General features: G+C 69.4%; 3 protein-coding genes across 3 annotated transcripts; 2 read left to right on the forward strand and 1 right to left on the reverse strand.

Annotated features, from left to right (window-relative positions):
* Positions 1 to 70: 70 nt before the first annotated feature.
* On the reverse strand, positions 71 to 3,076 carry MIEN1 (migration and invasion enhancer 1; the record flags this gene model as incomplete). The annotated part of the gene is given in 8 exon segments (XM_084301103.1): positions 71 to 753; positions 880 to 956; positions 1,382 to 1,418; positions 1,420 to 1,480; positions 1,797 to 1,936; positions 1,939 to 1,968; positions 1,970 to 2,015; positions 3,030 to 3,076. Coding segments are annotated over 8 exon segments (522 nt in total). The 3' UTR covers positions 71 to 669.
* A 138-nt stretch (positions 3,077 to 3,214) lies between these two features.
* GRB7 (growth factor receptor bound protein 7) lies at positions 3,215 to 9,221 on the forward strand (the record flags this gene model as incomplete). The annotated part of the gene is made up of 15 exons (XM_084301000.1): positions 3,215 to 3,260; positions 5,473 to 5,617; positions 5,712 to 5,850; positions 5,952 to 6,108; positions 6,210 to 6,331; positions 6,417 to 6,494; positions 7,177 to 7,314; positions 7,393 to 7,503; positions 7,626 to 7,724; positions 7,995 to 8,075; positions 8,172 to 8,288; positions 8,368 to 8,428; positions 8,543 to 8,630; positions 8,870 to 8,963; positions 9,075 to 9,221. The coding sequence occupies 15 exons, from the start codon at positions 3,215 to 3,217 to the stop codon at positions 9,219 to 9,221; spliced, it is 1,623 nt and encodes a 540-aa protein (XP_084157126.1).
* Positions 9,222 to 10,064: 843 nt separating this feature from the next.
* LOC311218307 (retinol dehydrogenase 8-like) lies at positions 10,065 to 12,548 on the forward strand (the record flags this gene model as incomplete). Its single annotated transcript, XM_084300954.1, has 6 exons — positions 10,065 to 10,161; positions 10,235 to 10,396; positions 11,066 to 11,245; positions 11,322 to 11,415; positions 11,496 to 11,679; positions 12,309 to 12,548. The coding sequence occupies 6 exons, from the start codon at positions 10,065 to 10,067 to the stop codon at positions 12,546 to 12,548; spliced, it is 957 nt and encodes a 318-aa protein (XP_084157080.1).
* Between the last annotated feature and the right edge of the window lie 1,323 nt (positions 12,549 to 13,871).

Below are 13,871 nucleotides of genomic sequence, written 5' to 3' on the forward strand. Positions count from 1 at the left end.
GGGGTTGGGGGGGGGGGGAAAATCCCAAAGGATGCAGGGGAATGGGGTCACGTTCTCCTCCGTCCTTTATTCAGCACCGGGCTGGGGGGGCGGGGGGGGGGGGGTTATACACAGTATAGAATAAATAGGGGGGGGCCACGGGGGGGGGGGGGGGCACCTCGGCTCGGCCACCCCATGGCAGAGCACGGAGCCGTGAGGGGGGCAGGGAGGCTGGGAACGGGGCGGGGGGGTCGTTAAACGGACCCCCAGGCTGTGGGGATGGAGCCTGGGGGGGGGGGGTTCCCATGCTCCCCCCCCCCCCCGCCGCCCTCGTGCCTGTTTAATTAGTGACCGAGGGGCTTTAATCATTAACGAGCTGCTCACAGCTCCACGGCGTGAGGCTTCCGGAGCTGCCGTGTCCCCTGCCGGCCCCACGGCGTGGGGGGGGGCTGCAGAATTGCCCCCACACCCCCAGGGATCGAGGAGGGGGGAGCTCAACCCCCCCCCGTGTGCTCTTGGTGGCCCCCCCGGGGTGCTCCTTACGCTCCCACGTCCCCCCGCTGCCCCCCGGGGTGTAGGAAGCTAACAAAGGAGGGGGGCAGCGAAGAATGGGGGGGGCTGAGGGGATGGGAACCGGCTGGTTAACGCGGGGGGGGGGTCAAAAATGACCCCCCCCAGGGGGGCGCGGGGCTACAGGATGACACAGGGGGGGCGGCTGTTGGTGATCTTCTCCAGGGGCTCCCCATTGCGGGCTCTGCGGATCGCCTCGATCAGCTGCAAAGAGAGAGAAAAAAAAAGAGGGGGGGGGTCGGTAACAGAGCTGGGGGGGCCTCCCTGCCCCCCCCCAACAGCCACACAGCCCCGGGGGGGGCGCCAGGCCCTCACCCCCGCAGTACTCACGTCCTTCTCGTAGGGAAAGCCTCCGTTCTCCAGCTTGGAGAAGACCAGCTGCCCGTTGATCTCGATCTCAAAGGCACCTAAAAAATAAGGGGGGGGCGTGAGCCGAGCCCTGAGCTGTGCCCCCCCCTTCCTGGGGGGTGCAGCAGCTCCAGGTGCACCCCAGGGGGGGGCAAAGCTGGGGCCTCGTGGACCCGGTGAGAGGTTGGGGCAGCCCCCGCCTCCCGCAGTGCTTGGGGGAGCAGAGCACAACCCCCCCCCCACTTAACATTTTAAAGCGTTTTCAGTCATTTTAAACCCTGGTGCCCCCCCCCAAACGGAGCTACGACCCACAGCGCCCCCCCCCCCACAACCCCCTCCACCCCCCAGGGACCCCCTCCAAACCCTGTGGGACTCACAGCCACCGCTCCTCACGGGGACCCCAAAACCGGGGGGGGGAGGGGGGGTGTTTGATGCCCTCCCCCCACCCCGGGGACCCCTCCCCAGCCCCCCCCACGACACTCACCGGTGCCCCCCAGGCGGGACTCGATGTGGATGTCGGGGGTACTCCTCCCTCACGGCGCTCGCCAGCTCCTGGTACGTGGCCTCGAACCCGCAGGGCTCGCTGGGGGGGGATGGGGGGGGGAACAACGGGCCCGGTATAGCGGCGGGGGGGTCCCAAACACCGCCCCCACCCCAAAAAAAAACCCTCAAAACCCCCCAAAACCCCTCTAAACCCCCCCAAAACCCTCCCCATACCCCCCCACCCCCCCTTTTACCCTCCCTTTTACCCCTTTTTACCCCACTTTTACCCCCCCGTTCCTCCTCCCGCCCCCCCCTCACCCTCTCGGCCCCCTCCCGGTTCCGCCGCCCCCCCCCAGAGCCCCCCGGTGCCCCCCCCGCTGCCCCCATCGCCCCCCCCCCCCGGTCCCAGCACTCACCAGTACTCCACCACGATGCAGACCCGCTGCTCAGACCCGGAACCGGAACCGGAACCGGAACCGGAACCGGAGCTGTCCCCGGCCCCGTCCCCGGCCGCCGCCGCCGCCGTCCCGGCCCCGCCGCTCATCGCCGCCCGCCGCCGCCGCCGCCGCTTCCGGGTTCGCCCACGTGACGCCGGCACTTCCGGCCGCTCTGCGCCGCCCTCTCGTCTGCTCCCCCTGCTGGCGGGAGGACCGCGGCTGCCGCCCCCCCCCACACACACACACACCCCACGGGGGCACCGGGGGGGGGCGTCCACGCGGGGCTCCCCCCCCCCCCGGTCCCCACGCCCCGTGGGAGCCCCGTGGGAACCTTATGGGAGCCTTGAGGTCCCACAGGGTCCCTCAAAACCCCCCTGTCCCCCATGAGACCCCCCCACGGGACCCCCACGGGGCCCCCACGCAGCCCACGGGGCCCCCCCGGAGTCCCGGCAGCCCCACGGAGCCCACGCAGATCTCGGAACCCCCCCCCCCCGAGACCCCCCCATCCCCCTCTGGGGGCCCCTATGGAGCCTCCGTGACCTCAGGGGACCCCCAGCACCCCACGGGGACCCCCGAGCCCCCCCCGGGGACAGAGCCACGGACCCCACGGGGACCCCACGGGGACACGCAGACCCCACGGGGACACCTCCACCCCACAGGGGCTCCCACAGGATGCGGGGCGACCCACTATGCCCATGGGGACCCCCCCATATGGGGACCCCCGCAGCCCTATTGGGGCTCACGGACCCCACGGGGGGGCCACGCGCAGACCCCACGGGGGGGCCGCACGGACCCCAAAAGGACACAGCCACCCCACAGGGCCTCCCACAGCACGTGGGGCGACCCCCTTTTCCCACAAGGACCCCCCATTCCCCATGGGAACCCCCCCTTTCCCCACTGGGACCCCCCATTCCCCACTGAACCCCCCCCACGAGGACCCCCCCAGCTCCACGGGTGCCCACCGACCCCCGTGGGCCACCCACACCCCCCCACCGTGACCCCACAGACACCCACGGGGATGCTCAGCGCCCTTCTCCCCCCTGAATCCCCCACGGGACCCCCGCGCATCCCCCTGGGACCCCCCTCCCCGCTCTCCAGCCCCACAGACGGGGGTCCCACGGGGGTTGGGGACCCCCCCCCACACCACCCACCGGTGCCCCCCCGGTGCCGTGGGGCAGATCCAGCACCCTGCGGGCCACGGGACGCCCGGACCCCATTGGTCTTGGGGTCACCCCGGTGCCTTGTAGGACACTCGCCATCCCCGGTTAGGGGGGGATTTGGGGGGGTGCCCCCCACGAACCGGGTGGGGGCCGTGGGGCCGTGGCCGCCCCGGTGCCGTGATGTCAGGCCGGGGGCGGGCGCTGGCGCAGGTAGATAAAACCGGGGGAAAAACAGGAATGCCCGGTCCGGCGGGAGGGTGGCGGGACGCGGCGGGCGCTGCAGGTAGGAACGGGATCAGGGGGGGGGTCCCCGTGCCCTAGGACCACCGGTTACCGGCCCTGTCCTCCCCCCCTGTCCCCGTTTCTCCGTCCTTTCCTTCCCGTCTTCCTCCCAGCTCCTCTTCTTCCTCCTCCGCCGCCAACGCCTCGGAGACCCCGGGGATTGTGGTTCCACGGCACCGGGGGTTTTTGGGGTCTCTGTCTGCAGGTTGGGGGCTCTGGGACCCCGTCCCCATAGCCTCGGTGGGCCTCGGACCCCATCCCTTATCCCTGGTGGCGCTGGGATCCCGTCCCTTAAACCTGGCGGCCCTCAGACCCCGTCCCCAAAACCTGGTGGCCCTGGAAACCCTGTCCTATAGTGCTGGTGACCTCAGGACCCGGTCCTATAACCCTGATGGTCCCGGTCCCACTACTCCACAGCCCTGGTGGCCCTGGGACCCTCTCCCTTCCATCCCGGTGGCCCTGGGATCCCATCCCTTTAACCCTGGTGGCCCTGGCAACCTGTCCCTTAACAGCGGTGACGTTGGGAACCCTGCCCTATATCCCTGGTGGCCCTCACAGCCTGTCCCTTAACCCCGGTGGCCTTGGGAACCCTGCCCCATAGGACAAAGCCTTGGTCCCCCCGGTTTGTCCCGGACCCCAGGGACACCCCGTGTCCCCCCCACTGCTGTCACCTCACCGTCGTGGCCACGGGGACCAGGCCACCGGGCAGGGCTGGCATCGAGGTGACCCGTAGTGCCACGGGGTCCTGTGGGGTCCCCAGCCATCCCGTTACCCCCCAGCCCCTCCAGCCCGGCCCTCACACCCCATACATGGCCTGGGGTGGCCGGGACCCCCTCCAGCGCCCTCGCTGCGTCCCCATGTCCCCACCCCAGGGAGGTGGCAGGGACCTGGCTGCGTTTTGGGGAGAGGGGATGCAGAGGAGGGTCCCGAGCCAGCGGGGTGGTGACGGGGATGGGGACAGAGATGGGGACAGGGATGGGGACAAGGATGGGGACAGCGGTGGCCCCGTACACCTCAGCTCCTCGGTGCCTTGGCACCCTGCAGGCAGGGGCCCGGTGCCCGCCTGGCCGTGGACTTGGACCCCGCGCCGCCGGGAGGTGTTTACGGGGCCGGGTGAATGATTAACCCGGCCCCGGTGTGGCACGGCGGCGAGAGCACGGCCCCGGTTTCCCCCCCCCCAGTGTCCCCCTTCCCGGTGCCACCGGTTGCGGCCGCGGGCACCGCGCGTGTGTTACGTGTGCCGCGTGCGCGTCCAGCACGGCCGGGCTCAGCTTGCCCCTGCCTGTCCCGGGCAGTGCGTGCCCGGCCGTGCCGAGCTGTGCCGGGCCGTGCCAGGCTGTGCCAAGCCGTGCCAGGCCATGCCAGGCCATGCCAGGCTGTGCCAAACCGTGCCAAACTGTGCCATGCCCATCCGGAGCGCTGGCCGTGTCCCCGCGTCCCCCCGAGCGGAGCACCCAGGGCGCATGGGTGCTGGCACCGGGCACCGGGCTGGGGGCGAGGGCGGCTCAGCGCGGCGGGGGGCCGTACCCCGGGGGGGGTTGGGGGCCGTTCCCACGGCGGGCGCCGGCTCCTCGCCCCCGGCCCCGGCGCGGCCGCCCCGGCGCGGATGCCAGCGCGGTGAGGTGGAGCTGGGAGTGGCCGCCTGAACTGGTTTGGCCGGACCCGAGGTGGTGGCGGGGCTGGGCCAAACTGGAGGCTCCACCGGCACGGCACGGTTTGGCACGGCACGGCACGGCGTGGCACGGTTTGGCACGGTTTGGCACGGTGTGGCACGGCGGCGCCGCTTGGCACCCCTCGCCGCAGCCCAGTTCAGCCCAGGCCGATTCATCCAGCTCGGCCGGTCTCGCCCAGCTCAGCCCAGTTTAGCCCAGTTCAGCCCAGTTTGCCTACCGCCAGGTGACACCGGGCCACCACCCCGCGTGGGGATGCTTGGGGGGGGATTCTCGGGTGTCTCGTATGGGGCTGTGCTCCCCACAGGGCTGCGTCCCCTGCTTGCGGTGCCAACGCCATCGGGATGCGGACGGAGGCACCGGGGGCTCGCAGACCCCCTGTGGGGGTGGGCAGGGTCCCGGGGCGGGGGGGGGGGGCAGGCAGGGCAGCGCTGCATCACCCCCACGCTGAACTCACAGCGCTCATCACCCAGCGAGGGGGGGGTGCCAGGGTGGGCATCCCCCCGGCAGCACCCACTGCAGCCCCCGCTCTCTGCCCCCCAGATGATGCCATGGACGGGGGGGCCCAGCAGAGCGGCCTCCGGGAGCCCCCCGGGGCGGGCGGCACGGAGCAGGAGGGGGACGCGGGCGAGGGGCCGCCCGCCGCCGACCTCAGGCGCTCGCAGCCCCTCTTCATCCAGGGCAGCAGGTGGGTGCAGGGGGGCGGGGGGGGGGCTCAGCCCCATGGCACGGGGCAGGTGGGGGGCACGGGCAGGGGGGCTCAGCCCGTTTCTGCCCCGCAGCCGGCCGCCGGCGGAGGAGGAGCCGCGCGCCTCGTCGCTGCCCTGCATCCCCAACCCCTTCCCCGAGCTCTGCAGCCCCTCCAACTCGCCCATCCTCAGCAGCCTCCCCCAGGGACCCCCTCGCGAAGGCACCTGCCACGTGAGTGCCGGGGGGGGCAGCAGTGGGGTCAGGGGGGGTGGTGGGGGTTCCCGGTGGGCTAACGGGGGTCCTGACAGCCTCCGTGCCCCCCCTCCTTGCAGCTGGTGAAGGTGTTCAGCGAGGACGGGTCGTGCCGCTCGCTGGAGGTGTCGGCGGGCACCACGGCGCGGCAGCTCTGCGAGATGCTGGTGCAGAGGACGCACGCGCTGCACGACCACAGCTGGGCCCTGGTGGAGCTGCACCAGCACCTGGCCCTGGGTGAGTGGCCCAGGTGGCACGGCACGGCTCGGCACGGCACGGCACGGGGTTGGCCCCCGCCGTCTTGCTGAGCCCCCCACCCACCCACCCTGACCCCGCAGAGCGCTGCCTGGAGGACCACGAGTCGGTGGTGGAGGTGCAGAGCGCGTGGCCCCTGGGCGCCGACAGCCGCTTCGTCTTCCGCAAGAACTTCGCCAAGTACGAGCTCTTCAAGAGCAACGCGGTACGTGGGGGGGGGGACACCTGGATGCCCCACGTGGGGAGGGAGCCGCAGAGCCCCCCCTGACCCCCTCGCTCGTCCTCCCCAGCAGTCGCTCTTCCCCGAGGTGATGGTGTCCAGCTGCCTGGAGGCGAACAAGAGCATGGCGCACTCGGAGCTCATCCAGGTATGGGGACACGGTGCCAGGACGCGTTGTGGGGACCCAAATGTGCCATGGGGACACAACCGTGCCTTGGGGACACAACTGTGCCATGGGGACCCAAATGTGCCATGGGGACACAACCACACCGTAGGGACCCAACCATACCTTGGGGACACAACTGTGCCATGGGGACACAACCGTGCCTTGGGGACCCAACTGTGTCGTTGGGACCTAACCGTGCCATGGGGACCTGATTGTGCCATGGGGACAAAACTGTGCCATGGGGACCCAACTGTGTCATTGGGACCTAACCCTGCCATGGGGACTCAACCATGCCTTGGGGACAAAACTGTGCCATGGGGACCCAACCGTGCCATGGGGACCCGACTGTGCCATGGGGACACAACCGTGCCATGGGGACACAACCATGCCTTGGGGACCCAACCACACCGTAGGGACCCAACCATGCCATGGGGACACAACTGTGCCATGGGGACACAACTGTGCCATGGGGACACAATCGTGTCATTGGGACCATGCCATGGGGACAAAACTGTGCCATGGGGACCCAACTGTGCCATAGGAACCCAACTGTGTTGTTGGGACCTAACCGTGCCATGGGGACCCAACCATACCATGGGGACCCGACCGTGCCATGGGGCCCCCACCGTGCCCGGCCACCCCTCAACCCTGGCCTCCCCCCCAGAACTTCCTGAACTCCGGGAGCTGCCCCGAGGTCCAGGGCTTCCTGCAGCTGCGTGAGGCCGGCCGCAAGGTCTGGAAGCGTTTCTACTTCTCCCTGCGCCGCTCGGGGCTCTACTACTCCACCAAGGGCACGTCCAAGGTGAGGGGTGGGTCAGGGTGCCCCGACCCTGGGGGCAGCGGGGGGGGCCGGCCCCTGACGCCCCCTCCCCGGCCCCAGGACCCCCGGCACCTGCAGTACTTCGCTGACCTCACCGAGTCCAACATCTACTACGTGACGCAGGGCAAGAAGCACTACGGGACGCCCACCGAGTTCGGCTTCTGCATCAAGGTGCGGCCCCTCTGGGCACCCCAGCCAGCTCTGCCAAAGGGTCTCTGCCCCCCATGGGGTGACAGGGACACGGGGTGGGTTTCGGGGGGCTGTCCTGTGATGGTTCTGTCCCCTCCCCGCAGCCCTACAAGGTGCGCAGCGGCACGAAGGGCCTGAAGCTGCTGTGCAGCGAGGACGAGCAGAGCCGGACCTGCTGGATGGCGGCTTTCCGCCTCTTCAAGGTGAGCCCCGGCCCCCCCAGGAGGGTGCTCGGGGTCCCTGTATTGGGGTGTGGAGTGTAATGGGGTGCTGGGGGTGCTGGGGGGTGCTGGGGGGGTGCTGGAGAGTACTGGGGGGTACTGGGGGATGCTGGAGGATGCTGATAACCCCATGATGAGGGGCTGCCAGCACAGACACAGGGGGGGTGCCCCCATTCCTGTTTTTTTTTGGGGGGGTGGGGGTCGCTCTCCCCCTGTCCCACGGGACCCCCCACTCACGGTGCCGCCCCCCAGTACGGCATGCAGCTCTACCGTAACTACCAGCAAGCTCAGGCCCGGCTGAGCCAACCCCCCTGGATCGGCCCCACGGCCCTGGTGAGTGCCCCCCCGGCCCCCAGCGCAGCCCCTGTGCCGTGGGGGGCTCCCCCCGGCCCCCCGGCTGCCACCAGCCCCCTCTCGCCGTCCCCGCAGCGGAGCGTGTCGGACAACGCGCTGGTGGCCATGGACTTCTCGGGGTGCACGGGGCGGGTGATCGAGAACCCCAGCGAGGTGCTGACGGCGGCGTTGGAGGAGGCACAAGCCTGGAGGGTGAGTGGGGGCTTTGGGGGGAGCGGGGAACCCCCCCCCCCACACCCACTCACACCCGCTTTTGGCTTCGCACGGCCAGAAGAAGACGACGCACCGCTACAGCCTGCCGGCTGCCTGCCAGACCTCCCCGCTCAGCGCCGGTGAGCAGAGCCCACCACGGGCCTCTGAATGGGTCAGGGGGCACGGAACCCCCCCGCCGGGGGTCCCTGCCTTATGGGGGGGTCCCACCTGATGCCCCTCTCCCGTCCCCGCAGCCATCCACCGCACCCAGCCCTGGTTCCACGGGCGCATCTCGCGGGAGGACACCCAGCAGCTCATCGGCCGCCAGGGGCTGGTGGATGGGTACGGACCGGGGGGGCTCTGGGGGTCTTGGGGGGGTACAGGACCCCTGGGGCACAAGCAGCCCCCGAGGGTTATAGGGTCCCACAGCGCATATAGGGCTCGTAGGGGAGTTAGGGGGTCTGGGAGCAGGGGGGTGGAGGGATAGAGCCCCAAAGGGTGTCGGGGGGGGGGATTGGGGACCCTGGGGGTGTCACCGGGAGCCCCGGGGCCGTGGGGTGACACCGCTCCGGGGCTCGCAGCGTGTTCCTGGTGCGGGAGAGCCAGCGCAACCCCAAGGGCTTCGTCCTGTCCCTGTGCCACCTGCAGAAAGTCAAGCACTATCTCATCCTGCCGGTGAGTGCCGCGGCTGGAGAAGGGGGGGGAGTTGGGGAGGGTTTTTTTTTTTTGGGGGGGGGGGGGGGGACGGGACACACTGACCAGGCCTGAGCTGCGCCTGCCCGGCAGAGCGAGGAGGAAGGACGGCTCTACTTCACCATGGACGACGGGCAGACCCGCTTCGCCGACCTCATCCAGCTCGTGGAGTTCCACCAGATCAACCGCGGCATCCTGCCCTGCAAGCTGCGGCACTACTGCACCTGCGTGGCGCTCTGAGCCCGGCACCGCCGGCACGCCCCGGCTCGGCACGGCAAGGCACGGCACAGCTCGGCACCCCGTGGCACTGCTGGCACAGCTCGGCACCCCATGGCACTGCTGGCACGGCTCGGCACGGCACGGCACGGCTCAGCACCCCATGGCACTGCTGGTGGCTCGGCGTAGCCGGCACGGCACAGCCGGCACAGCTCAGAGCAGTGAGCTCAGGGGTGAGGGGGCTCCCCCAGCGCCCCCCGCACCCCGGTGCCCCCACACTCATGCACTTTCTCCCCCCTCCCGGTGCCGGGCCCCTCCGTCCCCACGGGACCCCTGGCCGCAGACCCCTCACCCCGAAGCTCAGCGGGTTCAGGGGTCTGCAGCCCTTCCCCCCCACCCCACAGGAGCAGGGTTTGGGAGCGGGGGGGGGTCCCCACCATGTCCCCCACCACGTCCCCACAAGGCCAGTTGAACTGTGATGTGTTTTATACCAGTGAGAATAAAGGTTATTTTTTCAGAGCTGCCGTTCCTCCCTCTCCCAAGTCAAACAAATCAGAAGCTGTGCACATCCAGGGGGTGTTTGGGGGGGGGGGGGGCTGTATCTGCCACCCCCTCCGTGTCCAGGCACGTGGCTGGCAGTGTCCCCACACCCTCTGTGTCCCCACAGTGCCCCAGGACCCCGCACAAAGACCCCTCTGTGCGCCCCGGGCACCACGTGCGGCTCAGCCACGCGGCCCTACAAATCCCTGGGCTGGGAGGGTTGGGGGGGGGATTAATAGCGGACAGTGGGGGATTAAAGGCCAGGATTTGGGGGGGGCCAGCTGCTATTAAAGCCCTGGGGCTGGGGAGTGAGGCCAGGACCCTGCCATGGCTCCCAGGACGGTGCTGATCACCGGCTGCTCCTCCGGCATCGGGCTGGCGCTGGCCGTGCGGCTGGCACGGGACAAGCAGCGCCGCTTCCGAGGTGAGCGGGGGGGGGTCCCCGCACCGAGATTTGGGGGGTCCCTGCACCGGGATTGAGCCCCCTGTGCCCCCAGTCATCGCCACGGTGAGGAACGTGTCTCGGAGCGGGGCTCTGGTGGCGGCGGCGGGGTCGGCGTTGGGCAGGACGCTGGAGATCAAGCAGCTGGACGTGTGCGACGAGGGCTCCATCCGCGCCTGCCTCGACAGCATCCCCGGGCGCCACGTCGATGTCCTGGGTGAGCCCCGGCCCCCTGGTCCCGTGTGTCCCACTGGCACCCTGCAGCAGTGGGGTCTTGGGGACATGCCGTGCACCAGGGACCCTCGGTGTTGGGGTCACCCCATGCGCCAGGAACACCCCGTGTGGTGGTTACTGCATGCGCTGGGGACCCTCCGTGCTCCAGGGACTTTCCATGCTCCCAGTGCTGGGGACCCTCTGTGCCAGGGACACCCCACACAGCAGGGAGCTCTGGGCCAGGGGTACCCCACGCGCTGGGGACCCTCCACGGTAGGGACACCCTGCACCGGGGGCCCTTTGTGCCAAGGACACCCTGTGCCAAGGGGACACCTTGTGCTATGGGGACAGTGCCAAGGGGACACCCTGTGCCATGGGGACAGTGCCAAGGGAACACCCTGTGCCATGGGGACACCTTGTGCCATGGGGACACCCTGTGCCAAGGGGACACCCTGTGCCATGGGGACACCTTGTGCCATGGGGACAGTGCCAAGGGAACACCCTGTGCCATGGGGACACCTTGTGCCAACGGGACACCTTGTGCCAAGGGGATACCCTGTGCCATGGGGACACCCTGTGCCAACGGGACACCCTGTGCCATGGGGACACAATGCTGGGCACCTCCTGGGCACCGGGGACCCCCGCCTGGTCCTGATGCCCCTCCTGCCCGCAGTCAGCAACGCCGGTGTGGGGATGATCGGGCCCCTGGAGTGCCAGAGCCTGGCCGCCATGCAGGGCCTGATGGACACCAACTTCTTCGGCCTCGTCCGCCTGGTGAAGGAGGTGCTGCCCGACATGAAGCGGCGCCGCAGCGGCCACATCGTGGTCATCAGCAGCGTCATGGGGCTGCAGGGTACGGGGGGGGACTGGGGCATCCAGGGGGGGTCCTGCCCTGCCAGCACGGCCCCACCGGCCCCCTCCTCACCCAGGCATCGTCTTCAACGACGTCTACGCTGCCTCCAAATTCGCCGTGGAGGGCTTCTGCGAGAGCCTGGTGGTGCAGGCACTGCGCTTCAACGTGGCGTGAGTGCCCGGGGTGGGCGGAGGGGCCGAGGAGGGGGGGGCTCAGCCACCAGCATCCCCAGAGCCCCCTCCCCTGGCAGCATCAGCCTGGTGGAGCCGGGGCCGGTGACGACGGAGTTCGAGGCCAAGGTGTACGAGGAGGCCGAGCGCGCAGACTACTCGCAGACTGACCCCGAGACCGCCGAGATCTTCACCAAGCTCTACCTGAGGAACTCCAAGGACGTCTTCGCCAGCCTGGGGCAGAGCCCCGAGGACATCGCGGAGGTGATGGGCGCACCTGCCCGGGTGGGCTGGGCTGGCCATGAGAGCTCAATTAGTGCTAACGAGGAGCAGCGATCACAGCTGGATTGCCTGGGCTGGCTTCTCCCTAAGCCTGAGGTCCCCTGGGGCTGAGCCCTGCTGGGGATGGAGATGGGGACGGGATGGGAATGGGGATGGGATGGGGATGGAAATGATGGGGATGGGATGGGGAAGGAGATGGGAATGGGATGGGATGGGACTGGGGTGGAAATGGGGATAGGATGGGGATGGAGATGGTAGGGATGGAGATGGGATGGAGATGGGAATGGGATGGAAATGGGGATAGGATGGGGATAGAGATGAGATGGAGATGGGAATGGGGTGGAAATGGGGATAGGATGGGGATGGAGATGATGGGGATGGGATGGGGATAGGGATGGCGGTGATGGGGATGGGAATGGGATGGAAACAGGGATGAGAGTGGGAATGGGGATGATGGGGATGGGAATGGGATGGCGGTGGAGATGAGGATGGGGATGGAGATGATGGGCTAGGGCTGAGGAGAGCTTGGGACTGGGATTGGGGACGGAAACAAGGATGGGGTCAAGGGGGTGACGGGGTCAGGAGGGGCTCAGTGACGTCCCCGTGTGCAGCACACGCTGCGGGTGATCGAGGCGGCCCGGCCACCTTTCCGGCACCAGACCAACGCGGCGTACACGCCGATGGCCGCGCTGAAACACGCCGACCCCAGCGGCGCCCTGATGACCGACGCCTTCTACAAGCTGGTCTTCAAGTACGACGCCGTGCTGCGGCTCGGCCTCCGCGCCATCCGCCTGCTGCGCTGGAAGGCCCAGAAGGTGCAGGCGGGCGCCCGGCTGCTGGGCTTCAAATAACGCCCGCGGGCCCCGAGGGGTGGTCCGGGGAGGTGTTTGGGGTGGCGGGGTGGGGGGGCTGCACGGTGGCGAGGGGCAAGCGGGGCCAGGACCCGAGCGGTTTCACTTCCTGCTCCCGGCCCCGAAATAGCACCCACGGCGGCCGTATTAAAATCGGGAGTGGTATTTTTAACCAGCGCCGGGTGAAAAAGCGCAGCGGCTTCCTCCGAGAGTGCAGCGGCCGTGACGGGGCTGGGAAGGGCTGGCAGCTGCCCCCCCCTCTCTCCCCTCTCCTCGCCTCGTTGCCCCCTTCCCCGGGGGCACCTGGCCCTCCTTGCCCAGCCCCTACACCCCCTGGGCATGCAATGCCACGACCCCCCCACCCCACCAGCCTCCCTCAACCACCAGTGGAGGCTGTGACCTCCTCCCCGCAGCCTCTGTTGTGGGGTTGGAATTGGTGCGGGGGTCCCAGGCGATGGGGGAGCTTGGCCCACCCCCTTGTGCCATCCTGCGCCGAGCCCCACAGCACTGGGACATCAGGAGGGGGACACCAGGGGGGTGTAGGGGGGCTGCAACACCGCGCTGCCGGGCTGGCTGCTGGGTGCAGAGGGTGCAGGAGCTGCTGCAGGGCCGGGAGCTGGGTGCACGGGGTGCACGGCGCGTCCGCAGGGTGCAGGGTGGGTGCACGGCGCAGGGGCTGGTGCAGAGCAGCTGCGGGTGCAGGGTGGGTGCAGCGTGCACAGCGGGGTGGGTGCTGGGACGGCGGGGAAGGGAAAAGGGGTAGGGGGGGGGATGTAGCAAAAAAGGGGGGGGGAAGCAGCAACCCTGGGCGCGGGGCGCTGGCGTGTGGGCGCTTGGCGTGACTGCGCCCGGGAGGTGAGCGCAGGGGGAAACCGCAGGGAGGCCCCGGCATGGTTCAGCGCCGCGCTTCTCAGAAGCCTTCCTGGCTCCCACCGCGCTTCCCGGCGGGTGCAGGATGGTGCAGGGATGCACGCGGGGTGGGGGCACGCAGGGCAGCACCCTCCCCAAAATCCCCCAACCACCAGCAGCCCCCTGGGGCCGGCAGCATGCTCATCACCGGGCACTTTGCACCGGGTCCTGGCCCGTGCCACGCACGTGGCCCCCCCAGAGTCCGGATGGTTCCTGGCACTCTGGGGACAGGATGGAGGGGGAAATGTGTTTTTTTTTGGTTTTTTTTTTCATGATTTCCCCCCCCTCTGTCACACACACACACACACACACACACACACATCTCGCTCAAGTTAATGACAAAGCGGCCGTGGGGACAACGGCCCCCCCGTGGTTATGGCAACGGCGCAGCACCTGCGGGACGTGCAGGGGTGA

This window comes from Netta rufina, assembly GCF_964035555.1.
Source record: "Netta rufina genome assembly, chromosome: 24".
NCBI classification, from domain to species: domain Eukaryota; kingdom Metazoa; phylum Chordata; class Aves; order Anseriformes; family Anatidae; genus Netta; species Netta rufina.